Here is a 16,064-nt window from a genome sequence, read left to right as displayed (position 1 = left end):
ACTGGACTTGGCAGAATTAGGCCAGAGTAAGACCTCAAATGTACTCCGAGGCTGTAAATTGACTCCCATTGCTCTAACTATGTCCCTGCAGGCTCCTCATGAAAGAGCACAGTATGTAGGTTTAATCACAGCTCAGAGCACAATGTGGTTTGAAAAATGAAAATTGCCCACTTTAACATAAATGTCTATGATTTTTTATTTTTTACCAAATATATAAATGAAGTGACACTAATGCGAAAAGCCCCTGTGCTGTTCATCTCTCTTTTAAAAAATAAAAAATAAATGCATACACACACACACACACACACACACACAGAGACAGACACGCAAACACACACAAACACACATGAACAAATTTGTTTGAGCTGTTGTGACATTTCTCAAGATCTCTGCAATTCTAAATCACTGTAAATCTGTGTTTTTTGCAAAATTGATAGTGTACTATAGCATAATCCTGTGAATACCCTTTCTTGTCATCCTGATTAACAAATATGCAAACCACAGAAGATGAACCTCAGGAGAAAGATTGTAATACCCGTTGTTAGGCAGCCACACTTCCATTCATTTGCGAGTGTTCCCGCGTGTGTTAAACTCTGAGATGTCAGTCATCTAAAATTAGATGACTGAGCAGAAAAACATGTTGGTCTTGGATATTTATGGAGACATGCTGCAGGCAACAAAACCTCTCCCAGTAGAATTTGGATAGTTTTTTTTTTCAGATGAAAGAGATAAATTGCATATTTAATCTTTCCATTCCAGCTGTCGAGCTTGGCAGAAATGATCCAGCACCTTGATGTATAGTTCCAGACATCTTCCACATTACACAATAACACCAGTTATCACCTTGGATGAATAAAGTAAGAGGAAAGTGAATTAAAGGTCTCTCCAAAAACCTCAGATAATACCATGTAATCCTTATATGCATTATATGAAAAATGAAATCCTGTTTGCTTGGTTTTACATTATGCCTCCATTATTCCATGTGTGAATAAAAGTCTTTTCTTGTCACCTTATATCTGATAAGCTAGGTAATTCTCCCACTTTTGATTCCACACAGGCTCTGCAGCAATTTTCTAATACAAGGGCTGTAATTATGCTGTCAGGCATGCCTCATGCTAAAGAAAGCTGTTGTGGGAAATGTAGGGCCTGCAGGCAACCCTGCCGGATAATTGAGGGCGGTAAGCGGTGGCAGTGGTGTTCTTTGATTGAAGTTTTAATGTTACTTTGCATCCTAGAAGAGGATGTTGGTTATCGACCGTCTATAAGGACTGTAAGGCTGACTATAGGCCAGTGCCAAGATCTGAGACTATTGATTTGTAGGGAAAGTAGGTTCAGGTGGTTCTGTGGGATAGGCCACCAAGGTCAACTAGGCCAGTCCAGGCTATGCCTTGACGTTGTGTATATTTGATATGCAAAAACAGATTAATTGATTTTTCATTGGGTTATTAGGATTCAGAGCGTGCTAAGTGTGAGGTGAAATGCCATCCAAAGTGGATCTGGTTTTTAAAGAGGGGGAGAGGGGCACTGGATTTTGAACTGAGATTTCATGCTGTATTCCTGTTCAATGTGGGCTGAGAGGAAGAGATATGGGTCTGGGTGCAGAGTGGGGGAGAGGAACAATAGCCACTATAACCCTGACAAATCCATTATGTTACAGTCCCCTTTCAGGTTATTGTTGTTTTATTCTATACTTAGAATGTTAAGACCTACATTTTTTCTATTTCTCATATATGGATCTGATGTGTTTTTGACCAGGATTATGGTTTAAGTTAAAATATGTGCCTTAGTTAGAAGGTAGACAGGTTATAAACCTCATATAGAGCAAACCAGATCACCAAATGAAGCTTTTCCTTTGAACTTGTGTTGGAGGACACTCTCTGTCCCAAGAGAAAAGTAGTTCTTCATCTATCATCACACAGGCTTTTTTAGGGGTTGCAGCAGTATGGTCCCCAAGTCTCACTCCTTACAGATGCGATGTGATGACACTGCTGAAATACTGTTCACTAAAAATAGTGCTCACTATAAATGGTGCTTGTGATGCACAGCTATGGTTTTCTCCTCCTGTTTCCATAAGATCCTCTCAAGAGGATGAGAGACACATTAAAATGTCAACAAGGAGGGATCTATTTCACTTCTTAAATTAAGCCAGATTTGTGTGTAAGATTTGCTGCTGGTGGTGTGACCACAAGGCAAAATGGTTTTGTTTCTAGCCCAGTGGAGCATCTGTATCTGCAAAATCATAAAGCAAAATCATCATTCCCAAACTAAGCTATTGTGATTATTTCTTGCCATTGAATGCTGCTGTCACTAAAAGGAAACTTCCAGTATTTTTCAACAATTTTTCAGCGGTTTTATTGAGCTAGTCTTTTTACGTTGTCAGAAATGTAATAATTATGTATGCTGCAGTGCATTATATTGAAAAGAATTCATAATATCTTGTCCACCCCATTAGCATTTTAACATAACTCTGATGGACACACTTGGATATGCAAGACAGGGGTTAGATTTGTGCTTTATTGTTTGTATTTTCAAACATTTTCAATCTTGACATTACAGGCTTTTACAATAAAGACCAACCATTGTGTTAGCAAACGTAATGCTATCTCAGATAATGAGTTTGGCTGAAGTTGAGGCAGAGCTGCAAACATTACCCTACACTCACCAGCTTTCACATAACGAGGAAACACTATGCACAGTGAATGTGCTATTGTGAACAGAGACCTTTTTTTTTTATTATTATTATACATAACCTGCAACCCCATTAAAAGCAGTTGGCTAATGAAATGCTCCTTGGCCTTAGTAGTAATATTGCAGCTTACATTTGAGCAGATAAACTCTGTTTAACCCATTTCTTACACTTTGGATATTGTAGTTTTGATTTTATAAAGGAAAGACACCACACTCTTTAGATGCAGAGTACTGCTTGCTATTTACTACTGCTGCATGAGCACCACTTCAATATGTTGTGAAGTACAAAGCTTGACAGATCTGGCCCTGTGGTTTATAGTTGCTAGGCTATCATTGGGCTAAAGGACCTGCATTTCCCCTTAAAAATATATTGAAGGTCACAATAAGGACCATTATGAATAAATACAATTCTTACCCATTTATTAGCTTTTTTGCACACTTACAATCAAGGATTAGACAAATATCCATTGGCATTATATAGTCTACCTACACAACATCGTCCAACACATTATGACATTAGACAAAAAAGTTTTACAATTGCAAACAGATCTAGGCAGTGCTCTCCTCAAAGACGTCAGTTTCAGTCATAACACACCATTTTACCCATCACACAAAACAGTGAAATGAAAGTTTGTTTGATATTGCATAATTATGCTAAGGGTGAAATGACATGCAGTGCCGTTATTAAAGCCTACTATGAGTATTTGTGTTATCAGTGGAGTATAGTGATATTCCATTGTTAACTCACAGCATCATCTGGGTACATCCATTTAGTTAAAAACAGCTATTGTGGGCAATTGCACATATAGTATGTGACAGGTTGATGAATTGAAATAATGTTGCCCCTGAGGTTGCTTTGTTGCTTCAACTAGTGATACAGTAGACTTTAGCACGTCTGGTTCCCAGCTCTCTGAAGTGAGAACAGGTTAGTGATGTAGGCCCCAACAGGAGTAACCTGGTTTACACATGTGCATATTATACACAACACTGTGCATACTTTACAAACCAATGACAGCCTTGTACTATGTGTGCTCCGCTAGTCATGCTGGCGAAGAAGTGGCCATTGCTTTGTTTCTAGTACATTACGTGTCTCAGAGGGTGCGATCTATTGTCTATGCAGTTGAAAAGAATAGTGTGTAGAATTTAGTGGCATGTAGTGGTGTGGTTGCAGATTGCAACCAAATTAATACGCCCTCCCCCTCCCCTTCCAAGCATGTAGGAGAACCTACAGTGGCCGCAAAGTGCTTGGTTTGTCCGTTCTTGACTACTATAGAAACATAGTGGTGCAACATGGTGCCCTCCGTGAAAGAGGACCCCCTCCCTGTGTAGATATGAAGGGCTCATTCTAAGGTAATGAAAACACAATGATTATTATTTTCAGGTGATTAAACACACATTATTAATATTATATTCCATTTCTGCCAAGTCTGTTCTGCTAGATGCCACTAAATTCTACACACTACACCTTTAATACTTTTCATGGATGGTGACATGATACTGTCAACTCTCTCTTTTTTCTTCTGTTCTCCTCTCCTCATTTTTAGAGACGGTACTTTCTCAACAGGTCCGATTGCCACATGTACTTCCTCTCTGGAAAGCGATCAGGAATCCTAATGCGACGGAAGTCCTGGATGCATTTCTCCAGCTCCTGTTCAGGAGTCATCTTCTCCTTGTTTGCTTTCCTCTTTGCAGCCTCTCGCTCCCGGACCCCAAAGGTTCTCACACGGAGCATGTCAGTCTTGCGGCGCATCTCTGCCTGCTGCAGCATGTGAGCTGGTCCTTTGTGCATGGGACGATCCAGAGTGTGGATGTTGGAGTGCCGGCTCACAGGGCCACAGATCACGGTTCCTTGAGGGGAGCTGGCCTCCGACTGGGTCTCAGAGCAAGAAGTGGAGAGCTCGTTGAAAGAAGTGCCGCTCTCCCCCTCACGCTCACTTTTGTGGCTCTTGCAACAGCAGTCACAGTGGGAGGACGACCACCGAGAGGGCCCACCTAGAAAACACACATGCACACAGTTGTTTTCAGTTGTTTTGACCACATGCAGTACATTTTCTGTTGCAGCAAAAACCTCCTTCATGCAGAAAGGCACCGTAAACTAATATCCCAGCTGTTTGTGTGGTGACAGATTCCAGCAGTAATCAAAAAGAACAGTTGCACTGATCAAGCAAATGCTGACAAATGCCTACAAAGCAATTTCAACGTCATACAGATATCTTTAAATGAATATCAGATGAGTGTGTGTGTGGTGGTGTGTGTGTGTGGGGGGGGGGGGGGGGTATTTAGGGGGCTACAGATTTAAGAACATGTAAGTTATTGCCTTTGACATTTAATTGCCGAATCTCAAAGAGCTGGTGGGCTGTGCGTATTGCTTCCTCTGATAAGGAGAACCCCAAAGCTCAGTAGAGTCAGTACAGCTCCCTAAAAGACCTTTCTTATTTCCCAAGGCAAAGCTTGTCTCTGAGCCAAAGCAATCTGCTTTGCTTTTGCAGTTTCTTATTAGAACTGTAACCCGACTGCCTTATATTAAGCAGGTACTGTATTATTTTCTGTTATAGATCACACAGTCAAATAAGTCGAGGAAGGTGTTTCCTATCTTTGGGAGTGCCGCAAGGAAGAAAAAACAGGTAAACACAAAGCATGATTTATCTTGGGTGGTAAAAGAACCAGGTTAGTGAATAATGGAGTGAAGAGACGCCTTTTGGGTGTCCTGACCTGTCATGAGGATTGGATGAGCAATGAGCCTGGTACTAGCAGAAGATTTTAGTAGTCTTCCTTCCTCCTCATGTACCTACTTCTTCTCTCATCTCACATCCTCCTACACTGCTAATTATGAACCAGAAATACTGTACTGTACTGCCTGCTGGCTTGTGAAGTATTCAGGTAAAGACAGTAAACACTGTAGCTGTCTTTCATCTCCAAAAATAACCATGAACTGGTGTCTCATTTGGATGTACAGGTACAGATAGAAATGTACAGTTTTGACAGCTCCCTGTAATATAAACAACAGTGTATGAGATATAAACCCATGCACACAGATTCTAAAAACCTCTTAATGGCTTTTTCCATTGCGATGATACAGACTCAATAGCAATGATATCTCAGAGGGAGCAATAATTTGTCCATTACCTCCTTCTAATGCAAGCACCAATTTATACTGAACAGAGTTCAAGGGGGATTTTAACCTCTATGTGCACACTGTAATAATGACCTTATCTCTGGTGCAATGATTGCATGGGCTGATAGTATAAGAGTCACTAACAGCTTTTTAATGGCTAATCCATGAGTAAAGAGGCCAATCAGTGCCCCCCCTCTTCATAAAATTAATCTAGCTGAATCCAGCAGACAAGCAGCACCAGGCATGAGTGCATTTGCCTGGTGCAAATGCACGAGTGACGAGGATGGAGAGGAGGGAGGCTGAGCATTGTTTCTAAATGGATGGATGCTGTAGTCCAGAGGGGAACCCATTTAGGAAACTAGCCAACACCCAATAATAGCATCATAAAAGTTTCAGGCCATGCAGAAGAATGAATTGTATTAATGCCGCTGACAGGCTGAGAAGCACCTGAGCTTTCATTCTTTTTTATCCAACAATTTGTCTAAATGGAGCCTGTACATGGAGATGACTGTTGCCAAATGACGCAAAAGTAAATGTGTGTGTGAAAGAATTCAGTTGGTGTAGTGTCAAGCTTTGATGTCCCCTTCAAAGTGTAGATAGGAAATGACTATTGTCAGGAAACACTGTCATACTCCAGTACATTTAAACAAGTGGGTGTGTATAACGCACTTCTTTTCAGGGAAGTCATTGATTGCAGTGTGTTTTTCTCAGATCCATATAGCCTGTCTAAGAGATCATATTCCAACCACATTAAAAGACTGGGTCCTCAGACCAGGCTGTGGCGGCGCTTCTCATAAATAACACAGAGAGAGGGAGTTTACTTCTGCAGCAAAGAGACCGACATGTCACATGGAGTGTCCTCAAACTCTGCTTCATCTTTAACGAAAGCAGGAATGTTTGCATTTGTGCTTTTGAGAGGTCGTAGTTTTATGGAAATTCAGATGACACGTTTTACCCATTTAAAGGTTTGAAATGGCAGGAAAGTAGGACATGATGTGGACTGAAGGCAAAGTGCTCTGTCAAACTCAAATGCAAATGTCACTGAGTTTCTTGCCAGACATTAGCGTGTTTTTTTTATATCAGTGCTTCAAAACTGACTCATCAGGGTGTCTGATGCTTACTGCTTTAATGGCTGAGCAGCTCTTTGCTTCAGTCATGTAATCTGAGAGAGGCTCAGCGCTATCATATGCTCCAAGTTGAGAAGCAAAAAGTAAAAAAAAGAGGAACAAGAAAGATTCACTCAGCAATTTCACATTGTTATTGCGCATAACCAGGAGGTATTTTATTTCATATTCGAACTTGTGTGACCCAAGGCTGTCTGCTTCTCAAATTGATGTGATGTGAACTGTGCCCTCACTCTAAATAAATGAAAACAAGAGCTGAACACAAAGCAGCATTTTAGATCCAAGCTGTCTGAATCACACAAGGATTCACTTGCATTATGAATTTCTCAAATAAACATGCCTTCATGAGTTTCATTTCTGTCTCATATTTGCTCAAACACAGCAGTATCCTGTGAGGCTGAGTGCTGTGAATCATCTTCAATTGCTTCAGTTGCAGCATAGTTCTAGTATAATAATCATTTTTGGCCAGAATTTTAGTAGTGAAAAAACAAAACCAAGGGGAATCCAGAGCCCTGGTTTTCAGTTTTGTGTAAAAAGCTATATGTATTAGCAGTAATTTTGTCTGACAGGTTAAATATGCATATTCATCCAGCCAGTCAGTGAGTTAAGCTTATACGAGCAGAGACGCTCTGATCTTTGACACACTCTTATATTCGCCGACTCCCATATCCACACAAATCTTTTCTCCTCTGTTACTGCCTCAGGAAGGGTGTAGTTTATACATGCTTGTTAGCTCACAAATTAGGCCATCGTGTCCTTGCAGCAGAAAAAAGGCTTGTCTTGCAAAGGCAGTGACCGTCCTTACCGGGAGAGGGAAATCCATTTGACCAAGATAGTCCTTTTTGCTTCAAAAGTATCACTTCAGCAGTTTGTGCCCAGCCTAACTGATGGCTACAGCCTGTCTCTTGCCAGGTATAATAATGTCTGTAATATCTGCATTCATTTGAATTTGTCAATATTAATCACCTTCACTCAAGCGACCCACTCTGCTGAAACAAACCTCATTAGCACCACTGATGAGCAAGAGCTGGTGAGGAATATGTTGGGGCAACCCATGGAGTCCTTACGCGCTTTACACGACCTAATCCAAGGACACCAAGCAGCTCTCACTCTTCACCCATCAACCTGGCCATGGCCTGCCCCAAATAATCTGCTTTCTATGAGGACAGTGACAGCTTCCCTGGCTAATTGTTAATAACACGTGTGTGCCCTCCCCTCCTGGAGTCAAAGAATTGAATTGCAATGTTTATATTAGCCTCTCCCTAGGCCTGTCCAATGCCTAGTGCCACACCCCTCTCCTCCACTACAGCAGCCAGATGAGGTAGGAAGAAAGTGAGAGGGTGTCCTGAGGATTCAACTTGATTCAACAATCATTTGGGGACAAAATTTAATCAGTTCAATACTATAGCGGACTCCCAACGTGCTTTAATTTTTACACTGCTCACACAGAAAGTTACACACCAAAGCAAACTCTCTCTCATTAAGCTGCCCTCTTGCATTCCAACACAGAGGATCCCCTGTCTTCAGAAAACTCGCAGCCCTGCCCACAAAAGAGTTCCACTGTCCACTAAGCCATTAAAAGCGTCTCTGGGGGGCTCATTAAGGTGTTAGATGTCAGATAGTGAAGCTGTTGTACCTGTTCTCTAATAGCTACAGAGGAACCAGGGACAAAAATGACAATATTTAAATGATGGCTGAAAAAGTCCATTCATCCATGCATGAAAACATGCACCATGCTTAGATGAACTTTCTACCTTCAGTGTCGGCACTGATCCCCATTAATTTCAATATTAGATTTAAGATGGCTAGAGAAGGGTCATCAATCATTATTTAGTCTTTGTCAAAATTGCATTAACATTGCTTTATAATGTATTTACGGCAGGGATGTTTTTAAAACTCTCCTTGCTGGTGTGTTCAAGGACACTCCCCAACATCTGTAATAACAGCAGTCATACAGTGTATTGTTGGAAAAAATCCAACCCAGAAAAGAATCAATAAACATGAAGACAGCTTGTATATAAAGATTGCTGTGAATTATTCTTTGTGTGAAAGGACTGTTATATATATTTATAATGAAATGTTCATTGTGGCAGAATACCTATAGCACCATTCAATAAAAGCTATGGTAAGAGTTAGAGAACAGTCATAGTCACAGTAATGTGAAGAATAATATGTGTATGGTAAAAAGGGTGAAACATAAAAGAAACAGCTGTATGTTCCTTCATATGATTGATTTAATAAAGCATATTTTCCCTTTCAGGCTGAGATTTTCAATAAACTCAGATTTACTCCTGAGGTGAGCCAGATTGTCTACTTAGACTGATGTATAGTGCAGAAGGTTCTGCAACCATTATGAGAAAAATGGCACAAGCACACACACACACACACACACACACACACACACACACACGCCTCATTTCTGACCATTTTTCTGCCCAGGTGCTCTTTAAGAGGTGTATGAGTTATTCATGGTAGCGCCATCCATCTCTTCTAGGCATTGCCAATCCATCCAGACTCCAACCGGGCTCTCTGGGAGCTCTGAGACGGCCCAATCTCTGCCTCTATTACACCCAAGCAATTGATTACCTTCCGTCTTCTCTCCCTGCTGCCTTGTGGCCATTGTTCAGGAGCCATTATGGCCACACATCATCTCATTCACAGCCCAAATGAAGACTGCACAGTTATATTAACAGAGCACACCTGGCAAGTATAATCATTCTCCATCTATACTGTACGTGTCTGCCATTCTGACAAGACACTTCTGCACAGCTCTTTCAGAGTGGGAAAGATGAAACTGTCTCTGATGTTACCGATCCCAGTGTTCAATGATGATTTGCTCTGCTACTGTGATGTGGAGGCAGTAATGTCGGAGCAGGTCGTCCAAGATGATTTTTAATTCTCATGTGTGAATTGACTGAAAGAGTCAGAAAGTTTTCCTTTTTTATGAATTTGACTTTATAGCCTTAAATGGCCTTCAAAATAGGTTACCATTTATCTCTATAAACTGTATTTCCAGTGGATGACTGCAGACGAGGAAATATTTTGGGATCCCAGATTGCTTTTTAATCAGCCAACACTTTCCTCTTTCCCGAGAGATAATTAGCAGTAAGGAAACTGGTCCCAAAACCCAACTGGGACAACAACATCATTACAGTAATGATATTGTCACTGCAATCGGAAGACTTATCATGCTAAATGACCTACATTTCTGCTTGACAAATAACTTGACAGGATCACCTGTCTCTCTGTGGATGCAATGCAACGCGAGACGCTGCAACCATCTTATCCTCTGGATTTTAACCAAAACCCCTACTGATCTTAGTCCTGGCAATCAGGTTTGATATATTTCTCTCAGGGTCAACTGTTTATTTAAAGGGTGAACAAATTAAACCAGGCTAAATGTGATTTATTCATCACGGCCATCATGTGCCAAAACTCTTGGTCATGATGAATGGTTAGACACTGTGGTCTCCTGAAGAGAGAACCTTTTTGCCGCAAGTATCATCCGTTTTAGTCTATGGAGAAGTCAACAGCATCCAAGCGCAGGAGTGGAGGACAGTAATTGAGAGTAAAGCATGCATCTTCGCTTTATGAGGGAATGAATCCCTTGACTGTTAATAAAGATGAGTTATTGTTGGATAATGCATGATGCCACACAGTAAAATGACGGATATCCACTGTGGGCATTTTGGAAACTGGAGTCCACACTGATAGAGTGTGTAGCCTGTAGAAAACAACTGACGCATTTAACAGGAAGCGCAACATGGATGATGCTAAGGAACTGACAGGCCGGAAGAAAGTCTCTCAATTTGTTTACTGTGCTGGATTGCTCTTTTTACACTCTGAAAAACCCCAGCCTTTCCTAGCACCATTTCCCTGTGATTGGATGGAAGAGGGTTGGGTTAAAAGAGAGCAGTGAAGTGTTATTCTGAATACAATAATAAAGCACATCTGTTTTATGCCCCCCCCCCCCCAAAGGTGCACTTGTCTACATGTATTCTTAGTTTAAGACTACCTGCCCTAGGCCAGCGAGTGTCCCACATTCAGGATCAGGTGACAGTATTAGTTTTGAAAGTGGATGTGGGCCGTTGTGCTGCTGTGAAGCAAGGGCTCTCATGCCTGTCTGCCTTTGATGTGTCTATCCATCATCCTGACGAGGCCTCTGTCTCTTAATGCTTGGCTATGTGTGTTTCCTCTAAGTTTCACCTTGTATACTCTCTCTTAATGAAAATCCATGTTTTCCATCTACTTCTTTATGGGTGTCTTACCACCAAAAATGTTCTTCTCTCTGCTCCTTCGGACACGATGAACTTTCCTGTCTGATACTTTCTTTCATCTATTTTTTGCTCCTTGCTCTCTCTCTCTTTCCTTTTTTCTGCCTCAGTTCTTTCTCCCCATGGCCTCGTCTCATGCAACTTTTACTCCCTCATCCCTCCTGCTCAGCCACTCTCTTCTCCATCTGCTCACCTCCCTCTCCCTCTGAACTTGCTTCCTTAAATTCCCTCTCTCTATTCCTTTCCTATCTGTGCTCCTCTTACTCTCTGTGCTCCTCCTTTCCTTTCATCCTTGCTCATGCTGTTCTTATTGCAGTTTCTCCTCTGTGCCTTCCCATAAAACTACCCACCCCATCCCCCTTCACCTCCTACTGTCCCACGCCTTTGTCCTAGGGCAGTGTCTCTTAATGGGAACCTGCACCATATGTTATGCTCCAGAAAGTTAAATTACTCTGTTAAAATTCTGCCTGGCTAGATGTTAGTGTGGGTCAAGGCAGACCCTTCTGATACAATTAACCTGTATTAATAACACTATTGGTAAATCATTAGCGAACCATATGTCATGTCTTCCTCGGCCCAGCCCCTGCACCTCCAACTTTGACCCACCAAATGGGTTTTCTTCAGGACTTCCAAAAGAGACCATTCACAATAATGAACAAAGTGCTTTTTAATTGGCCATATGGTCTGGTCCCTCTCTCTCTCTGCAAAGAGTGGAATGAACCATATTTCCAGCTAATTAAGGCCTTTTCTGATGAGCAGCATATCTTCAAGTAAAAAGCAAAAGCTGATTCGAGAGAAAGCAGCACCATCAATATGAAATGTTGCTGCCCACTGGTGCTATATTATTCATAACCCGTCGGCCTGCAGAATCTGAGCAGTAACCCGTGTTTACGCTTGACGCATGTGTGCCTGAAGTGTAGCAGCATTGTGACTCAACTCCCCAGAGGCCCGTGGGCAAGTTTGACTCTTATCTCGGACCCAGAACAGAACTTGAAAGTCAGCCACTAAGATTGAGGAGGGATGCGCTGTTACCCGACCGTGCCTCCTGGTGGTGTGAGCTAACATACAACGGTTTCTCCAGAACAACTCTAAATTCAGACAAACATTATTATTGATATTATACATTCATTTGATTATTTTTCATGGAGAACGCTATATTGAAAGAACTTTTACACAATTTAATGCAGAAAAACAAATATAAAAAACAAAACAAATAATCCTCCTGGAGGAAACATTCTCGCATTTGACTCTCTCAATTTATTGTGTAAGCATAAATCTTCACTCACGGTAGAAGATGTACTGTGCGTAATTGGACCAGACCCTGTCATCTGCGTAATGACCAACTGAGGACGCAGTCAGGGACGTATTGCAGGCCACAATGTGGAAGCCGCACTCTGACAGCATGTCAAAAGCTCTTTCCAGGTGCCTGAACTTGAGGTAAAACCTGCAGGTGTATCGGTCCGGTGGCCTGTCAGAGTCTCTGTTCTCATTCAGAGCGTCTCCAAATACCTCTTTGGCCAAGCCAATCCTGCTGCTGATGAAGATCCTCGGTAACTTTTTGGCTTTGACATCAGTCTGGCTCTCTCTGCCGCCCGCGGCGCAAACGCCTTTGAAAGCGACGGTGATGTAGCCATACCTCCTATCCATGGAGTAAGAGGGATAAAACCTCTCACTGCCCTGCGACACATCGTCGAAATCACTGAAGTACAAGTCGTCTGGAAATAATTTTGATTCATCAGATGACAAAAGTTTGGCCAATTCTGGCAGCTGAAAGTATTCCGCTTCTCGTTTCAACCTTCCTCTCTCGGGGAAGTGGTCAGGGAGGACAACTTGCTTGTCTCTGAGGTAATCCAATACATACCGGAACAGAAAGCCATCTCTGTCAATAAAATACCGTCCTCTAAGGTCCCGGGACAAATCATTTGAAGACCCTTTCTTGTTAGAGAACAGCTTCCCAAGAAATGAATTTGGAAAGCTTGTTAAGGTGGCATGACGAGTGTAATACACCTGTCCACCCACGTTTAGTTCTATAACATCTGATGGAGGATTTTGCACTGAGCCTTGCTCTTTTGCAGGTTGGGTTTTGCAGTTTTCGCTCAGTGCCATTTTTTCCAGATCTTGCACGAAATCTGAGTCTTGATAACGGAGCGTAAACGTCCCAGAAGTTCAGGGTGTGGGGTTCAGCTGCATGGTGTTCATGTACTCAGACCCAAAGCACAGTCTTGATTCAAGCTGCAGTCCTCGCATCCAGTGTCTCAATACAAATAATCCCAAGGTGTGCCTACAGTATTTCCTTTAACCCCGTGCGTAAATGTGCCTGCTCGCGGTGCATCGATTATTATAACCAGTGAGCGCATCATGTTACAGACATCCTCTGCGAGGGGTCATTACTGTGACTTCACAGGAATATAATCCTAACTTCACTCTGAAACGTCCCACCATCAAAAAAGTAAAAACATATGTGCTCTAGTTTGTAGTGGGAAGGTTCGCCGTCTTGCGCCTGGCTTTTAGTTCAGTCACAGTCCAATATAAACTGAAAAATGTGCATGCGTCCCATCATCCCGCTAATAACCGTCGCTCTTGACAACAGGGATGCTAAAACCCGCTCCAAAGATACTCACAGAGGAGTGGATGCTAGTGGGACTCCTGCGCGCACCCATCTCTCCAAACTGCTGAGTGCAGAAACGGTTGGACCGGCAGAAGGTTTAAGATAATGTTGCTCCAAGCTGTGTGTGTGTGTGTGTGTGAGGAGAGAGAGAGAGAGAGAGAGAGAGAGAGAGAGAGAGAGAGAGAGAGAGAGAGAGAGAGAGAGAGAGAGAAAACCGTCCCATGAAGTAATGTCTTACATCATCTTAAAGGAATATGACATTTGCAGACGATCGACATGTGGGTGCATCTGTGCTGTTTTTCATGAAATTCTGATCTAGCCATGGGCGGCATGCAGCTGGCGGAGAGGATTCAGGTCTAATGCAGTTTTAACATCCAGTGTAGAGGATTTTAATCCCTCCATAGAGTCTTCACAGAGGCTTTTGCATTTACATTTAGCGCTTTTAGCTGACGCGCTTATCCCGAGAGACGGGTGAGGGGTTAGGTCCCAGTGTCTTGCTCCAAGACTCATCGGCAGTGACAGAGGTGGTACTATAGAGTCTCTCTGACTCCCTTTTTCTACCCAGTTGTCCATAAATATATGCCTCAAAAACTGGATGAAATAAAATAAAAGGACAGGTGCACTCCTCTGCATCAGACTAAACCTTCAGACAACAGCATCACTTCTTCACCCAGAACACTGTGTCTGAATTTAAAAACTGACTCTTTCCTCATCGATTTGACCGAGTGACTTCTCATTCACCACCACGGACAGATCTCAGTCGATACTGCAAATCACAGCCACCCAATCACTCTGAAAATTGATTGATAACATAACACTGTATTTGAGGTTGTGTTTTGTTACTAAATGAGCTTCAAGCATCAGGATGAGGTCCGGTTTGGTAACAGAATTTCACATAATGCGCATGCTAAAGCGCTAGAATATATGAACCTTATTACTGAGTCATTTTATTCTGGATTATGATAGCAGGAGGACAGAGGTTTAGGATTAGTGCATTATTGCTAGGGGCCTGCTCTCAGTGAATTTGTCATACGGCCATCAATATATTCCACAGTGAAGCTAAGTACTGTAGGGTGGAAAATCCAGTTTGGATGAAGTGAAATGCAAGAGGCTTGACAATGCATGACGTCTATATATAGGTCACAAGCTAAGTATAAAACAAAAGACATGTGGAAGTCTAGTTGTAAATCTGAATGTGCTGGAAAAAAGGGGATATAAATATGTAGGTTTCTACACTTGGTTTATACACCCTGTGTATATGAAGTAAGGTTCCTTATATCCATTGGTCTGGGTTTTCAGACTGTTTTGTATGTCTTGTTTTCTTCTCAACTTGTTTGTTTTTTCTGTTTTTTGAAGCCATGTTGTAATGAACCAGAGGCTTTTATTGCTGCAGTACTAAGAGAAGGCGTTGATGATGGGAGAGCACCCTTGACTCGTGGTTTTGAGGAGGCAGCGGTCATGCTTTACCCTGTTAATTCGGAGTATATTGTGCTGGAGAGGGGTTGCTAAGCAGCCACCAGGGACTGAGTGGGATTCAAACAGTGGGGATTTGGAGCTATACCACTGATCTCTTTTTCTGTGATGTGAGGCTTTTGCTGCTTACATTACACACAATATTGTAATGTTTTGTGGATTGTGTGACCTCACCACTAGAGCAAAAATCACTACTGATAGAAAAAAAAAGTGTAACATAATCAGGTGGTTATGCTTTTGTTTACTTTATTTCCTTAATAAATCCATATAGATTGGATTAATTCCCTGGTATTATAGAATAGTAACACTTGGAGTCAACACCCCCCCTTCCTCCTTTGCTTAGGGATGAATCTCTTATCATATGTGCTATAAACCCTGTTTCTTATTCATCTCACTCATCCTTCTATTAGAGCCAATTTCCCTGCCTCCTGTCTTCACTTTATTTTCTGTTCATGCTCTACTCTCAGGTTAGATTCTACCTTTTGGAAAGGGTTGAATTTCATACAAGTTCAGCATGAATAATGTAAGTCAATCAGCTGAGCGTGAAGTAAGAAAATCTCTATTTGCTGTAACCTTAAATTGGCAATTGTGGGTTTTGCAAGTTCTTGCATTAGCTACTATCTGCAGCTGGGTGGTTTACCAACACGTCACAAAATACGAAGAAAACATGAGCAAAATACATGTCAAATGATAAATTATTTTAAAATTATTACATAATTTCAAAGAAAATTTGAGATTATGATTAAGATTTATGCTGAAATGTTTACAAAGAAATGTGCACA

The 16,064-nt window shown here is 41.7% G+C and overlaps 1 protein-coding gene across 1 annotated transcript; it reads right to left on the bottom strand.

The window, feature by feature from the left end:
* Positions 1–4,228: 4,228 nt before the first annotated feature.
* Positions 4,229–13,307, bottom strand: LOC128363130 (BTB/POZ domain-containing protein KCTD16-like). Its single transcript, XM_053324042.1, has 2 exons — positions 12,488–13,307; positions 4,229–4,680 (listed from the first exon to the last, which is right to left on the bottom strand). Exons 1-2 carry the CDS (start codon positions 13,305–13,307, stop codon positions 4,229–4,231), a joined length of 1,272 nt encoding a protein of 423 aa, XP_053180017.1.
* Positions 13,308–16,064: the final 2,757 nt, after the last annotated feature.

Source organism: Scomber japonicus, chromosome 8, assembly GCF_027409825.1.
Source record: "Scomber japonicus isolate fScoJap1 chromosome 8, fScoJap1.pri, whole genome shotgun sequence".
Classification (NCBI taxonomy): domain Eukaryota; kingdom Metazoa; phylum Chordata; class Actinopteri; order Scombriformes; family Scombridae; genus Scomber; species Scomber japonicus.
Note: the sequence above shows the minus strand (reverse complement) of the source record. Positions and strands in the feature narration are given on the sequence as shown.

Excerpts from the sequence above, each read along its gene's own strand:
- LOC128363130 (XM_053324042.1), bottom strand. The coding sequence starts at position 13,307 with ATGGCACTGAGCGAAAACTGCAAAACCCAACCTGCAAAAGAGCAAGGC. Across the intron at positions 4,681-12,487 it reads CGCACAGTACATCTTCTACC|GTGGGCCCTCTCGGTGGTCG; the intron begins GTGAGTGAAGAT and ends TGTGTTTTCTAG.